The following is a 15,752-nucleotide window of genomic DNA, read 5'->3' on the forward strand; positions in this document are numbered from 1 at the left end:
GTACTAGCTCCTAAATCTACAGTGGCACTGTATATACATGTCAGGATTTGCGGTTTGAGTTGTACTGGTCATTGAGACAGGTAACAGTCAGCGAAGTTGAGATAAAACATCAGCCATCACAAGAACAAATGTATAAAATTCCCTGAAAAATTACACAGAAGTCAACAGTGGCTGCTAATACCAGATAAAGCAGGAGAGAGGAACTGTGTTTGCCCTACAGCGTGGCAGTGACCGCCAGCTGAAAGTCTACGTTGGACTTGCTCTCACAAGAATCCCAAGTCTGTCTGTCTGTCTGTCACAGGGTTAGTTTTAAGTCCAGACAGAATTGTTCTAGCCCTGCCAAGGTCTTCTGAACTGCTCTGGAAAATGTCTCCCCTTTCACAGCAATAATGCACCATGAACTCAGCATTTTGTATGAAAGGACATTAAAGTAGTTTGCAGAGGATAAAAATACACCCAAAGCTCATGAAGGTTTTGTTCCCCTCCTTTTCCCCTCAAAATGAAGGCTACTCTGCTTTTGTCCCCCTCCCGCCTTTCCCCCCCTCAAATAAGCAGATGCAATCAAGGAGAAATTTATTTTGAACCAATTCTGCAAAACAGTTCAACAATGCCATTCTTTATAAAAATACTTAGTTACATAATTAAACTTATTACTATTTATATAAAAAGTGTGAATGTGAATTTTAAACTCTGTTAGGGTAAGAACCACGTCAAGGTCTTCAGGTGAAACAAATAAATTTTCATAAACATACAAACTCTTTCGGAGAAGTCTTATAATACACAACCATTTACAATGAACATGTTCATTAAGTTAGTGTTTTATTCCTTTACTATACAAGTGTTATTACAATGAACTGTTCCATTCAGTAATTAAAAATCCAGACAATGCCACTGTCATTTTTGGCATTTTTTGTTATAACTATATTAATACATAAACTCATATGATTGTGTTATTAATTTTAAAATACTTAGAAAAATTAAAATTCCATTGTATTTTTTGGGTTTTTTGATTTTTTTTTTTGTGTGTGGTTTTTTTGTTTTATTTTTGTTTTTCTTACATAAAGCCCTTTTAAAATTTGATAACCACAGATGTATAGGTGATGAGCGATGTCGAGGGAAAATCAAAAATGATGGCACTGTTCTTACAAAGATCTGTTTGGTAGTTGGATTCAATGTAGTGTAAACCCATGAAGAATGTTAAGTTTAGTACCAGAACTATATTACCAGCTTTTCTGAAATTCATTTGTTGGACAGCTTTACAATGATAATACGAATTCCAACCTGGTAGCTAAGTAAGAGTTTAGTGTTTCAAAATTAAAGTACATAAGCTTGATCAGAAATTCAAGAACCTCATGCAAATTGTTGAGTAAAAGACATGATGTTATTGCTTGATATGTCAGTAGCCAAAGAAAATAAATCTAGATGTAGTGTCAGCTGGGCTGAATGCCAGCAAATTTCAATGTCACTATATTCGGACAATATTAAATATATTTTATCCCTTTAGTTTTTAAACTTTCACATTTTCTTTTGTTTATTTTTAGTTAAATAATTCTGTAGGAAGGGCAGAAGTGGGAAGAGCAACTGCGTGTAAGTGTGTCTTAATAGTCAAGAAAAGCAAAAGTGCAATCAAATCCCTGAACTAGTGACAGCTAGCATTTGTGGCACCCACCCTTGTTAACACATATAAGTCACACACAACAGTACCAAACCTGTCTCTGAAAAAGGACTAAAAAGTGGCCATTTACCAGCTTCAGTCTTGCTTTCCTGGTGAGCTTTGTTCAGGTAGTCCTCCCATACAAAAGCTCGCTGCTGGATTGGAGCTTAAAAGATTGAAGGCTTTACCCCCCTGATTGTATTACATAGCTTCAAGTTCAAATATCATCATACTTTATCAACACAATTTTATAAAATATTACCTCATTTTCTAGTTACCTTCATTATTCTTAATTAGCTATGCAGAAAGAAAAAAGAAAAATCTCTCATGCTACTTTCCAGTTATATTAATACAAGTATTAACACAGTGCATTATGCTCTCTAATTTCACTATTGAGGTCTACCATTTAGATCAAGTTTGTCATTCACTGTTCCAATTTCTCTTTTAACCTGCCTACCCTAATTAAGTCCATGCAAGAGGAAGCTTAAAGATCAAGACTATATATCAAATATAGTTGTACCATCTTTTTTTTGGGGGGTGGAGGGGAGCACACACATCTAATTTTGAACACAGAGTTTTACAGAACTGGAATAGAATTGCTTGGTCCCACAAAGTTCTTCTGCTTCAAAAATGTCTTACCCCAAGGTCACTAATTCCAGATAATTCCCTCTTTAGTAGAACGATTATCAAACGTTGGGAAAATAAAGGATTTGAAACATTGGTTTTTCTGCTATTGTTCACACCAACACTCATTTTTCTACCCCATATTTTCAGTAAGCTTCCTTTGGACCCTGAAAATCAGCTAGGAAAGAGGAAAAAAATAAAAACATGTCATTGGTAAATTAGATTATAACACTTTAAAAGTGGTTTTGTGCAACTGCATTATGAAATTCCAGTTTGCCATTAAGAGCATGCAAAGTAGCGAAGATTTTCTTTCCTTTGATTCCTTATAGACATCAGGAATTCTTTGCAAGTCTTTTACATTTGGCAGATTTGTGCATGTTATATAGACCGTTGGCTTATAAATTGTCTCCAGGCTGGTACTGTGGTTCTGTAGCAGTAAAATAGTCCTCCAAGAAAGACTGTATATATTCAAATGTTGGTCTCTCATCAGGGTCCTTCTTCCAACACAGTTTCATTAACTCATGGAGAGACTCTGGGCAGCCTTGTGGGCAAGGCATCCTATATCCACGCTCCACTTGTTCCAGAACTTCCCGATTCACCATTCCTAAAAGGAAAGCATGTTAGCTCTGAATGACATTATGCAAAGAACAGTTTCCCAGAGTTTTTAAAGTGTCTCTCCAGCTGCAATGCACGTGAATCTACCATAACAGAACCTTTAATGAACGCACTTCATAATGAAAGAATTTTGTGTTTCTTGCACTAAATACATTTCTGAAAATTATTTCATTACACTGGTAATTCCTTAATACCTAGTCCTTCTTCCATTTGTGTACTTTCTCATTTGCATGCTTTCCCACTGCCTTGGGCCTGTCCTTTCAAAACGGAGACTCAAGCACAAATACCTTCTGCCTGCCTTAGGTTCATTCAAGGACCACTTAATTTGAAATCAGGCCAAGAAAAAGGCATTTTATACCTAACAGAGCTGCCTCACAAGTTCCAGTCACAGCAAAATATCTGACAAAATACGTTATGTATGTTGAGTTTCAAAAACTGGTCTAGCAGGTTCACTCTACTGATGCTCACTATAGCCTGGGAAAATGTCAAAAGTAGAAATTTCAGGAACAGACAGATAGGGAAACATAAGGATACCCACTAATCCGAAATGAACTATCAGTCACATTTACAAATGCTATTATCTTAAACTCTTTAAAAATATATAATAGTTAATCTGTAAATAAAACAAAGTAGATTTATGAACAAAGGAACCAGTGAAGCACGACTAAGTTTTTGTCTCTGCTTGTCAACTGTGGGCTTTGAAGGAAGGCAAAAAGTAAGCAGCAGCACAGAATACAACAAAGAAAAGAAAAATCTATTAAATTTTCCTCTTACCTGGATATGGCACTCTCCCCTTTGTTACCAGCTCTGTCAGTAAAATTCCAAATGACCATACATCCGACTTGATTGTAAACCGACCATACAGTGCTGCTTCCGGAGCGGTCCATTTAATTGGAAATTTAGCTCCTACAAACATTGGAAAGACAGATACTCAATTTTCCCTTGCTTATGCACCATTTGCCTACTCTTTGAAATATTTTAGAAAGAATACTGCGTTCAAAAAATTTTTACATTTTGCTTTGTTGACAAAATTTGATGTGCTTTAGTATTTTAATATTTCAAACTGGAAAGCAGTTTCAAACTAGGGCAGCAACTACTGGCTACAATTTTTGGAAGCCCTTAAGACATCTGAGATTCTTAATTAAATATATTTCTAAAAGTGGGATGATCTTCAGAATCTGATGAGCAACGTCGCTGGAATCTCAGCTCTCTTCAAACTGTAGCAAGTTTTACCCGAAAAAAATAACTAAAAACATAAGCAAACTGCCAGATAATTTTGAACATTAAAAAGTTTACTAAAATTGCACTTAGGCGAGGGGGATACCTAAACATAGCTGCGAAAGCACACTTACATGCATAATCTTTATTCATGTGGACAGAATACACAGACACATTCTGCTAAATGTAATAGTTCTAAGTAATTTGAAGGTAACTGGTATTATTTATTCAGTAAATAAATCGGTCTTACCTTGTCTTGCAGTGTACTCATTGTCCTCTATTAACCTTGCTAAACCAAAGTCTGCTATTTTACACACAAGATTGTCTCCTACAAGAATGTTAGCTGCCCGGAGATCCCTGTGGATGTAGTTCATTCTTTCAATGTAAGCCATGCCATCAGCAATCTTAAAAATAAAGTTTTATTAAAGATTATTTTTCATGACTATATACATTTATCCCAAGCATTAAGCTGTACCCCTTTATTTTAGCTCCATTCTCATTGCGTAAGTATAGGAAGTATAGCATACCAAGAGCCTGTGACAGCACTGACTAGAGCGTATCTGGCTATACAGCAGTTCGGCTAATTAGGAACTAGACTTGTGTCTTTCTGACAAACTACAAACCTACAACAGAAGGTGTAAGACAGAACAGCATACAATAGCCAGACTGTTCAATATTCATGTTTAGTTGATATCTCATATATTTTAAAATCTCTTCTCTACGCATAAAATACAGTTTTCTTGGTTTATACAATGTACCTGAGCAGCCATGTCAACCAGCTGTGGGAGTTTTAAGTATTTCCCTTCTCCTTCTTTAAGGAAGTCTAGCAAGCTGCCTGTAAAAGATGACACATTTTGGGGGAAAAAAAGGAAAAAACCAAAACATTAATTTGACCTGAAAACATAAATGAGATTTTTTTTCCTAGACATTATGGTTTACACATTCATCTCCCAAAATCTGTGTTTGAAAACCCGTAATTTAAAAGAATACATGAGTCAATGCCTATGCCTGTAGTTGACTCTGCCCTGATAACTAGTTAGTGCAAGTTTTATCCACGTATTTTGGAATCCATTTCAATAATTCAGATAACTGAACACTAATAAAGCAGACTGCTGCTTGATGATTATATGGCAATACATAAGGATTTTTCCCAATATTCCTGGTATCAGTGCCCTTCCTAGTTGGGCTTTTTTCCCACAGTCAGATTTATAACTAAAGAACAAAAAACCTCCTATCCGTTACTTAAATTTTTATTCCAGCTCCAATTATATACTAGAGAAAGATTCTGAAATTGTTGCTTTTATTTTGTTGCCTTTTCTGCCTTACAGGAGAAAACAGAAGTATCTTCCATTCTTTACGATATATTATCTTCTCCCATTTATATAATGCAATCGTGTCCAGAACATTACAACATGAGTAGTATTTGAAATCAGTTCCAAGGACCTGTGCTCCTTTTAACACGGTAATCTTTACACTCATGGTAAAACTTTGTCTCTAACATAACAGCTTTCCCTACAGGTGTTATTATGCCATAAGGATACAGGCACATGATCTCTTTCTCAAGAAACTGGTGAAGACTGATAACTAATCAGTCTCATCACAGTCAAAATTACGACGACAAAATTGCAAGTGTGGCGATGGTGGGGAAAACAACACGGAACTGCAGATCTTGCAGTGGATTCATGGCTGTAGCTGTGAATTAGATGCCTCCGATGTGGTTTTAGTCACTTGCTGTATTTTTGCATTGAAAGTAAAAGCCTGGCAGGCCAGGCCCACGCTGCTGCTGATGTTTGTGTGTGTGTTGTGTGTGCACAGACTTTTTCCCATCTTGATTCATGAGCTCAAAGGACTGAAGAGGAGCAAATATTTCACACTGAATTCTAGTAAACTGTCCACATTGGAAAAAAATTTGGGTACTGTGCAGTTCTTACCCACATCTTTTCCTTGTAAAAAAAGAAAAAGAAACGGAAAAAAAAATTGTTCTACTAACTTTCAAATAGGAACCACCAAAGAGGTTTTACGTTTTTTGGTAAAATGTGAGAAGTTTTTCAAATGAAAACAGAGGCTTCCAATGGCATTTTGAATCCATAACTTAAGACAAACATGCAACTAGTTTTCCAATTCTTTACTTCTGCTTTTGCAAGGTAACATCCCAGTTCCAGTTTTAATCTTTACTTTTTCTTAGGCAGAATGCTATAAAGGATTTTTTTTCCTGATTGCCTTGCCAAAACCTGATTTCTGAACAATGAAAACTGATTTTGCATGGCAGCCTTAAGATCTGACAGAGAGACTGTCTAGTGTTGTTTAGGAACAACATCACAGAAGGAACTCTTTATATTTTCTATTCCTTTCTACCTTTTCAAACTTATACAACGCCTAAAAACTCCAGCCAAATAGGAAAAAAACCCACCACAGATTTGTGGCAGAGTACTGAACACAAGCAGCCACTCTCTTGGACTTAAACATAGTTTCTATTTCTTACCAGGATAGCAAAATTTCTCTGTGAGGTGAACAGAAGTCTGCGTTTTATAAAACTAGAATAATTGACTTGAAAATCTGCTGCTTCTTAATGCTAATATGCTTATGATGTTTATTTCTACATTCAGCCTAAATCGCTAACTCTCTGTTTCAGCAGCAGGGGTAGGGGGAAATGATATAGAGCAAGGGAAGAAGGATGAAAGACTGAAAACAAGGAGATAAAGGAGGGAGCCTGGAAAAAAAACCTCAACCTTTTTAAAATTTACTATTACACTGCTGGGAAAAAACCCCAAACAAACAAAAAACCAAACCCCAACTGATTCTGTCGCTGTGTGCACACTCTGTCTACAGGCAGGCGTATTCTCATAATAATATTCCCAGCTATACTATCCAATTTAAATATAACAGGCAGTACACACTAAAAAATGAGGAGAAAAAACCCCCGATCTTGTACTTGGAAGATTAGCAAGGGTGACACAGATGTGCAAAAAAATCATGCCTCCACCCACTATCTAAATCAGAACTGCTTCAAGTAGGTCAAGCATTGCTCATTTTTATTTAATTAAAATTACCACTTATACTCCAGTCAGCTTAAACCTAACATTAATTAAACATTTAATTTGTTGCTAGGATCTTAAATAACCTTTTAAACATAGTATCTTCAAACTATTCTGTCACACACCTTTTGTCATGAATTCAGTGACGATGTAGATTGGTTCCTCAGAAACAACGGCATATAGTGGAACAAGTTTGTCATGGCGTAATTTCTTCATGATCTGAGCCTCCTGCAGGAAAGCTTCTGGCATCATTGTACCAGGTTTTAGTGTCTTGATTGCTACTTTTGTGGTTCCATTCCATGTTCCTAGAGAAACAAATTAGATTTTATTCTCCCTTACAATACCGAAGAGATTTTGCTTCTGTTTTGTTAGCTGACAGTATAATTATAAATTAGAACTATATTGAATATTATTTTTACCTTTACGTGACTGTTCGTAATTAGTACTTTTTCTATTCAATTCTTTATCAGATTACCCTTCCAGATACCAATACTGATTTACTTAAAATACCATTAAAACATTCACACGAACAACTGAAAGGTGTCACATTAAGCTCTTACCCATCCATACTTCACCAAAACATCCTTGGCCCAACTTAACTTCCAACCTCAAAGATTCTCTAGGAATTTCCCAGGCATCTTTTGCTAGTCCCTGTGTTTGTGGTTTCACAGTGGGACACACAGTTGTTAGCTTATGACACAGCCCATCGGCATGTTCTGGAAAATGGAAAAAATAAGCTTTGTCATTTAGCAGGGGTAAGACTATAACAAAAGTAACATCCTACTGTTAATAAGAAGAACTAGTCCATTTACTGTTTGGTGAAATAAAAAAGAAATTTTATAATTGTGAATTTTAAAAATAAGCTACATACGCAGTTTTTCTTCCTTATGATAAGCACAAAGTAGCATCGGGACACTAGAACTTGGGCTTACCTCTGTAGTGTTTCACCAACTTCTGTAGAGATTCAAATTGTGCTCTGGTTGTGATATAGTATCCACCATTGTCAAGTTTTCTGATTTTGTAGTGTTTCACATTATCGCCTCTGACCTCATCCCAGTCACGTATGGAAAGGGAGTAAGCACCTAGGAAACAAATCACACTTGGTTCTTCACCAAAAATTTAAAACCATATTTAACATATCTCCCCAACTGTCATTATACACATATGTGTGTGCACATAAATAGACATAAAAATGGTCATTATGTCCACCTTGGTGGGGGGAGATGGGGGAGAGAGGAGAGATACATAAATATACATACCTTTAGTGGTTTCACTCTCTCTTACTAAGAAAATACCACGCTGGTTCCCAGGATTTAAAAGTAGCCTTTCTGCATCCTTCCTGCCCATCTTACCAAAATACCACCTAGAAAATGTTAAAGGGAACATGTGTAAGCTAAAGCTTCCTACGCCTTGGTAATCATATAAATACAAGATTTAGAAATCTCAAGTATTGACTGGTCTACTAATATCCCAAAGCAGTTACAGATCAACATAAGTAATGACATCCATATAATCAAAAGATTAAGATGACCTATTTCTATATGACTCTCATTTCTATTGTTTGCAAAATACATGTGAAGAGGCCTCTATCTGCAAATACTATGTTTTTCTGATGGTTTAACAATGGATATCAACAGTACTCATCATCGGAAGTAACACCTTCCTTCTGTTTAAGAAGTTCACAGGTCAAGCTGAATCAGGTGACAATGAAATACTGTTAGTAGCACACTCAAAACACTGCAGCAGCCGAAACTACCTTCTCTAAGAAGTTTCGGCTCTATGTTAAAAACCAATATTTAATGCAACGTGGATGTGTACGAATATCATCAGATCACAGGTTCATTCAGGTTGGAAGGGGCCCTTGGGAGGTCTCTGGTCCAGCCTCCTGCTGCAAGCAGGGTCAGCTGTGAGCTCAGACCTGGTTGTTCAGGGCGTTGTCCACTCCAGTCTTCAAGGATGGACCCTGCACAGCCAACCTGGGCAACCTGTGCCCCTGCCCGGCTGTCCTCAGGATGAAAAGATTTCTTCTTAAACCCAGGTGGAACCGCCCCTGTTTCGACTTCTATTGCCTTCCGTCCTTCCGTACCTCAGTAGAGGGAGCACTTTTTTCTACTGATCACTTAAAAACAACCCTGTGTTAGGTATCATTTGTCTCTGAGTAACATTCCATCTTTGTTGCATCATTCTGATACCGAAAGTACGCAGACGTTTTAAAAAACCTGTGTTTTTTCTTTCTTTAAGTTCTTTCACAAAAGGAATTTCTTCTTCTATGCTCCCAAAGTATGCTCATCCTGAACATCCTGCACACAGCTCTGTCCTGAGCCAGTGATAATTTTAAGGTCCATCTCCCAGTGAATCCCCAGACTTTGGAATAACACTTATTTCTAACTATTTTTTTTTTTGATTGTGTACCTCAGAATGTCAGTCACAAAATGATGCACAATGTAAATTTCAAACATTTTCATTTGGGACTTTCATAGCATCGAGCGAGTCTGGCTTCGTGAGTGTTGGGAGAAGAAAAGCAGTATTGGAAACTGCTGCAAAACAATAGTTTTGTGGGTGAAACATTTTGTGGGGGAAAATGTAGGTAAGGAGGGATCATTTTGTTGGCCTGTGAACAGGATGGCCTGTGCAATCACTTGGGAATTTGAAACTTATTCTTACTTTTTATTGTATTTGCAGTTTGACTGTTTAAATAGATGTGCAAAGTTAGAATTGGGTATCAGAGTACATACAACTGAGACAATTTGGATGTAACCTATTATCTTACTGAAGCAAACTTGAACCCTAGTAATTATTTCACATGAAAATGCCTCCTCCCCAGACTACTATGACAATTTACAAACTGTATTGTAAAGTGTTAGTTTATTTCATTACCTATAAAATAATAGTAGGGTTTACTTGTTTTGGTTTTTTTTAGTGAGCTGTAAACATTTATATTTATACAATGACATCATTCAAAAGCCACATGGATAATATGAATCCTGTCACAAGCAGTTTTTGATATAAATGCCTTCAGGCTTAGAAAAGAGCACTTAAAAGAAAATCCTAGCAATCTGGGGCTGTGTATTGCTTTTGTACTTGTAACTCCAATTGCAATCATAACACAAAAATCTACCAACACTATCAAAGCCCAGGGCTAACAAATGAACTCTAAAGCAAATGAACTCTATTCCAAATGCTGTGGTGATATTTAATAAAATTAGCACTAGTTCTTTAAAATAGTCAGTTTAAAAAAGCTTCCTCACTCATCACCCCTCACTCTCACCTCTAGTCATCACATAAACCTATGACAAATCCCACCACCCCATTTTGCCTGTCTTTAGGAGCAATACTTTCTTTGCAGAAACACTGCATTCTTAGTTTGCAAAGGGCTATCGTTTCCATTTTACCACCACTGCTATTGTAATGACAATAAGCTTTTATTGCATAGTTTTAAAAAAAAAAAACCACACAACTCAACTGTTTTTCAAAAAATCTCAAGTCAATAATTTTATAAGCAGCTGAAACTCAAGGGCATAAAATAACAGTGTGTCTTTGATGCAATCACTTTTCAATAGCAAAGAGCCAGGCAACAGCTGCAGCAACATGCTAAAGTCTCAGCTCGAGATTCAGGAAACATCTTGGAAATGGGGCACTTTTCCCTGAAGTGCAGTAGCAAACACAGAAGTGCCCAGATCACGCATCAGGGAATTGCTTATGTATGCCTGTATATTGAAGCAAGAGTTGCAGAGTTTTGTATTTCTAGTACAACAAATACAATTAATCCCTTGGAACAATTATCACCTGAAACTGTACCCCAACTCACAGTTCCCACAATAACTTTATGTGATTCTGTAAGTGCTCTGGGATCTTTCTTTGTAAATAAATGTAGGAAGTACTGGTACCCAAAGCAATACAATTTTCCCAATTCATAGTAGTTCTTAGTGTGCCTAACAATTTTGTCACCAAAAAAGTTGTTACAGATTAATAAATTAGCAATAACTGTCCATGTAAATGTTTTTTTAGAATGTAAGATTAGGTGCTACCAAGGATATAGCTAATCTCGAATTAGCATTTGGCAAAAATAAGGACAAAAACCTAGAGTTGATGGTGTGTAAACTCTTCAACTAAAAACCATCCATTTTTGCTTTATATGAAATACAATGCGTGTCCCCCAATTCTTACCTTCATTATCGCATTCTCCCATCCTTTTTCCTTTAGCCCTACATATAGCAAGCAGGCATAAAACATTTCCATGAGTGTCCACCTCACACTTACTAATAATTATACCTCTGACGTCATCCGAGTAGCACTGCTATCTTTTAATTAGTAGTATTATCCTACTTTACGCTTAAATGTTACATATACTGAATTAAAGGAATAGTATCACCACAGGGCACAAAGTGTAGAATGGATAATAAGAATAGATTGACAGGATACAGTGTCTTACTCTTCTGCTTGAATGGAGTCTGCAGGAGCTACATAATTGCTTGGGATGTAGCCCGTTTTTCCCGTAGCAATGGATCTTGCTTCCCACCAGTCTCCTTCCCTGTAAGGAAACATCAGTTATCTCTTCCACGTATAAACAATACACCATTCCCTCGCACCTCTAACATCCTCACATGTGAAAGGCCTCCCCCAGATCATTCTGCCTGTATGCTGACAGCGAGCAATAGTCAGCTAATAAAATCAGAGAACTGGACGAATGAAAACTGCTACATGTATGAATTAGAACTATTACCACAGCCAAAAGCTACGTGTAAAGAAATCTCTAATGTGAACAAATTATTTCCTTTTCACTAGACTTCTAGAAATCAGGCTGTAATACCGTAATAATGCTGCTGCAATTGAACTAGAACATCAAACTACTCATAAACTACCTGAGCACAGATTTACTGTAGAGGCCAGCTAGACGCCCCTCCATGGCGAGATGTCCTTGCCCACAGGCAGTGCACTCGCCTCTGGCATTTGCGGTGCAGCGCTGCCAGCTGCACCCATCTCCCCGTGAGATATGGAAACCTGTCAGAGAGAATCTGCAAGGTGCAGAGCCTGGGATGGGACAGTGTGTGTCTCCATGTCTGCTGCCCCGAAAGGGGTAGCTGTGCCTCGCTGGAGTAGGGAATGGAAGGATGCCACCCAACCAACTGAGGAGGAGGGCTTGGGGCTGCCCCAGTCACTACAGTTCTACAGCTGCACCCAAACCCTGACCTCAGCCTGAAGGTTATTGTCTTACCAGTATCAATATTTTAACGCCATGCTTGTTGAACATTGCATGCATTCAAGGAAAAAGAAAAGAAAAAAAACTACTCTTCACTGAAATAGGATGCACAGATTTCAGAAAGAGTTGAGGATATATTTATTCCCAACAACAATCAAGTGAAGTCTCTGAATGAGAACACTTACGTGTTATTTATTATCTGGAACCGTTCACCTTTCTTAAATGAAAGGTCATCTGTAGTTCTAGCTTCATAATCATATAAGGCCACAAATACAGTAACACCACCTTAGGAAAAAGAAAAAAAAACCCGTGATATAGCAGTAATGTTGCAATACTTGATTTCAGGACTTGTCTGTGAAACAACTCATCAGTTTTGATATGGAAGCAACTAAACACTCTGGGTTGCATCTCATTTTGGAAGCTGGATCAATAATCAGCTGGGGACAAAGACATTTCTCTGCTTTAGGACTAATGATTTTTTTAATTCCATCAAGTCTCGCCATCAGTGAAGCAGACCCGTGCTGAGGATGATCCATCAGCGCATTACTCTAGAGAACAAGGACCGAGATACATCACAGGACGAGCAGCTGCACTCCACCATCGCTAAGGAATTTGCTTCCCCATCCCACTTCTGGTATAGGGCATGTTGTTGAACATGTCCCACAAACAGGATACACGTGTGCGAGATGGATGGTAGGCAAGCTCCTGTACTTATGGTAGGAAAACTTTTTCTATACTTAAAAGAACTAATCTATAAACCTGGGCTAAAAGAGAAAGAGTGAAAGGAGAACAGGCTATATGAGATGTATAAGCTACGAGCAAAAATAAAGAACTATGTACCATAACTTGGAGAAAGTTAAAACAGAAAACTGCAGATGGGCAGTTCAGAAAGACTTTTTAAGCTCTAAAAATGCTATTTAACAGTCTAACAGACATTTAGGAAGCCTAATGCTAGTCCAAGCAATAACTTATTTTTACATGTATAATATTACATCTCTAACATGCACATATATGTACCAGGATATACATGAAGACCACCAACAGAAACATGTTGCATCTAATTTTGTATCTTACAATTAATATGATAGTGATCAGAAAGGAAGAATACATAATGCAACAGGTATTGTCTACATCTAATATTCTTTTGCAATGTACGCGTTCTGACGTAAGAGCTCCTAATCACTTAAATATTTTCATTTGATTTAGAATCTTCCTGTGATTACAGTCTCTCAGCAGGCCTCAGCTGGAAATGAATTTACAGTTCCTCTAGGAAAAACAGAACAAAAAATCCCCACAGGAGGTTAGAGTAATTGAAGGGTTTTTTTGAAGTGTGATTTATGAACTGAAAATGAATTAGAATATTCCCTAGAAGTTAACAGTTCCTAATCTGAGTTAAAAATCAACGCAGTTCTACCAATTTTTGCCTGCATTACTACATTACTGCATTATTTTGATGACACAAACTGCTACACGGAGCAAGAAAATTTTGGGGATACATACCATATTTGCACAAACAGAAATCAAATGTTATGGAAGTAAACCATCCCCAGAGGGTACTTCAGCAGATGAAGAAAATCAATACTCTCAAGTCACAATATTACAAAAGTTTTTAACTGCATATAAAGAAACTGGGAGACTCCAAGAACTTCAAAACAAACTGTACAACATCTAGAAAGATACTAACGTGGGAACAAGGAAGAGATAGATTCCTCTAGACGGTGTAGCTCTAGTCAAAGTAATGGATTCAAATGTAAACCATGCAATAACAGCATTATCAGTAATTACCAATATTTGTGTACTCTTAATTATTTTTAAAGAAAGAATTGGAAAAGCTAAAATATAATCCTTGGAAAGTTTTGATTTCAACACTTCAGCTACCATAAAACCTCTTTTTATTCTCACTCACAAGTGTTATTTATTTCATAGCAAAGAATAATAAAATACTTAAGGAGAACAGCATTAGCACAGAATGTTTTAAACAAACAGATACCGCTCAAATGATTTTTGAAGTCTCTTGCAGCTGTTTTCTTTGTGAGTCACTGCAAGGTGATCTAGATTAGCTGTTCAAGCTATTTGTGGTCACAACATTTCCCTTAAAGGTTATCCTTTCATTAGGTCAGTATTGCCATCCTCTAATCTAGGACTGGTTTTGGAGAAAAGACTTTACTTTCTTGTTCAGTTCTTGTTCAATGAGGATTACAGAGCACTAGTGCTTACACAGCTTCATGGAAGGCAAGAACAGCGGTCCATTTTTCTGTTTTGATTTTCAGTAATATTCTATGAATTCAAAGTATCTGATGACTGAGAATGTATAATACAGGAGCAGTGTGACGAACTCAGATTTCTTCTCCTTTTCCGCTCTAGATGAATAAAAGATGGTTCAACTCTTTTCAGCCTCACTACAGGCCACGATGACAACCATATCATCCTCTTGTCAGACATCACTGACGGACTGGATAAGTACTATTGACACTTACGGCTTGTTTGACAAGGCCATCTATTCTCCTCTCTTGCGAAACAAAGGGACACAGAATGCGATCCAGTGTTTTATTTGTCACAAATACAAAAAGCTTACAGCCAGATGAAGTTCGTCATCTTATTCATTCACAGAAACACCCAATTTTGATTGATCTGAACATCGGTACCGAATGTACTGAACAACTGCTGGTGCAATTTTTTTTATTTATTTTTAAAGTGTGTTTGTTTGCGGATGGGCTGGTTTTACAAAACGAGGAGGAATAATTACATATGCAGTATCATTTTACCTGATTGCAAAACGATGGAAGCGTTCACCCAAATCAGCCTGCCTGCTGATAACTGAATTCACACTGATGAGATATTAGACTATCTTTTCATGAGAAATCTCTCCTGTTGACTCTGGTCCAAGATATAGCATGCATAACTACCAGCAGGAACAGGGAAAGGCAAGAGAACATCCCTTCTGGTCTCTGCAGCAAAGGATTTGTGGTACCCGGTGGTGGCTACATCCTTAATGTCTGGTAATACCCAGGAGTGCCTGCACGCACTGCTGGAGATTCCCACGTGCACAAAAAAACAGATCTAGTATGCAGAAATACACAGAGGCTCTTGGAGGAGATGAAGCACGATAAACTTTCCTCAGTGGAGCTAATGAATAAAGAGAAATGCTGCCCTTATTTCATTTTTGCATATCTTCATCCAAAACGGGGATTCAGAGCTGACTCCAAAATTTTGAGACAGGACAGATGCTCATTGCAATTATTTGGTTTTTAATGAATTCCCAAAAAGGGAATACGAAGTGATCATTACCTGACAATTCATATTTGGTTTCCTGAATTGGTTAATGTCAAGGTCACAGTGGGTTTTCATGGATCTCAAATTTCTTGTGTTTAAAAGATTTTAAATGCCACTGTAACGAAGCAAACAT

At 37.3% G+C, this 15,752-nt stretch overlaps 1 protein-coding gene across 2 annotated transcripts in view; it reads right to left on the reverse strand.

Moving 5' to 3' along the window:
- Positions 1-556: 556 nt before the first annotated feature.
- The window catches only part of YES1 (YES proto-oncogene 1, Src family tyrosine kinase), a 53,195-nt gene continuing 37,999 nt past the window's right edge, over positions 557-15,752 (reverse strand). For both annotated transcript variants that reach the window (XM_075142025.1, XM_075142026.1), the window contains 10 exons: positions 12,532-12,631; positions 11,579-11,677; positions 8,406-8,509; positions 8,079-8,228; positions 7,707-7,862; positions 7,272-7,451; positions 4,870-4,946; positions 4,362-4,515; positions 3,668-3,799; positions 557-2,882 (listed from right to left, as the gene is read on the reverse strand). In XM_075142025.1, coding sequence (XP_074998126.1) covers positions 2,674-2,882; positions 3,668-3,799; positions 4,362-4,515; positions 4,870-4,946; positions 7,272-7,451; positions 7,707-7,862; positions 8,079-8,228; positions 8,406-8,509; positions 11,579-11,677; positions 12,532-12,631 — 1,361 coding nt within the window. In that variant the 3' untranslated portion in view covers positions 557-2,673. The remainder of the gene's footprint in view (positions 2,883-3,667; positions 3,800-4,361; positions 4,516-4,869; positions 4,947-7,271; positions 7,452-7,706; positions 7,863-8,078; positions 8,229-8,405; positions 8,510-11,578; positions 11,678-12,531; positions 12,632-15,752) is intronic.

This window comes from Calonectris borealis, chromosome 2, assembly GCF_964195595.1.
Source record: "Calonectris borealis chromosome 2, bCalBor7.hap1.2, whole genome shotgun sequence".
In the NCBI taxonomy this organism is placed as follows: domain Eukaryota; kingdom Metazoa; phylum Chordata; class Aves; order Procellariiformes; family Procellariidae; genus Calonectris; species Calonectris borealis.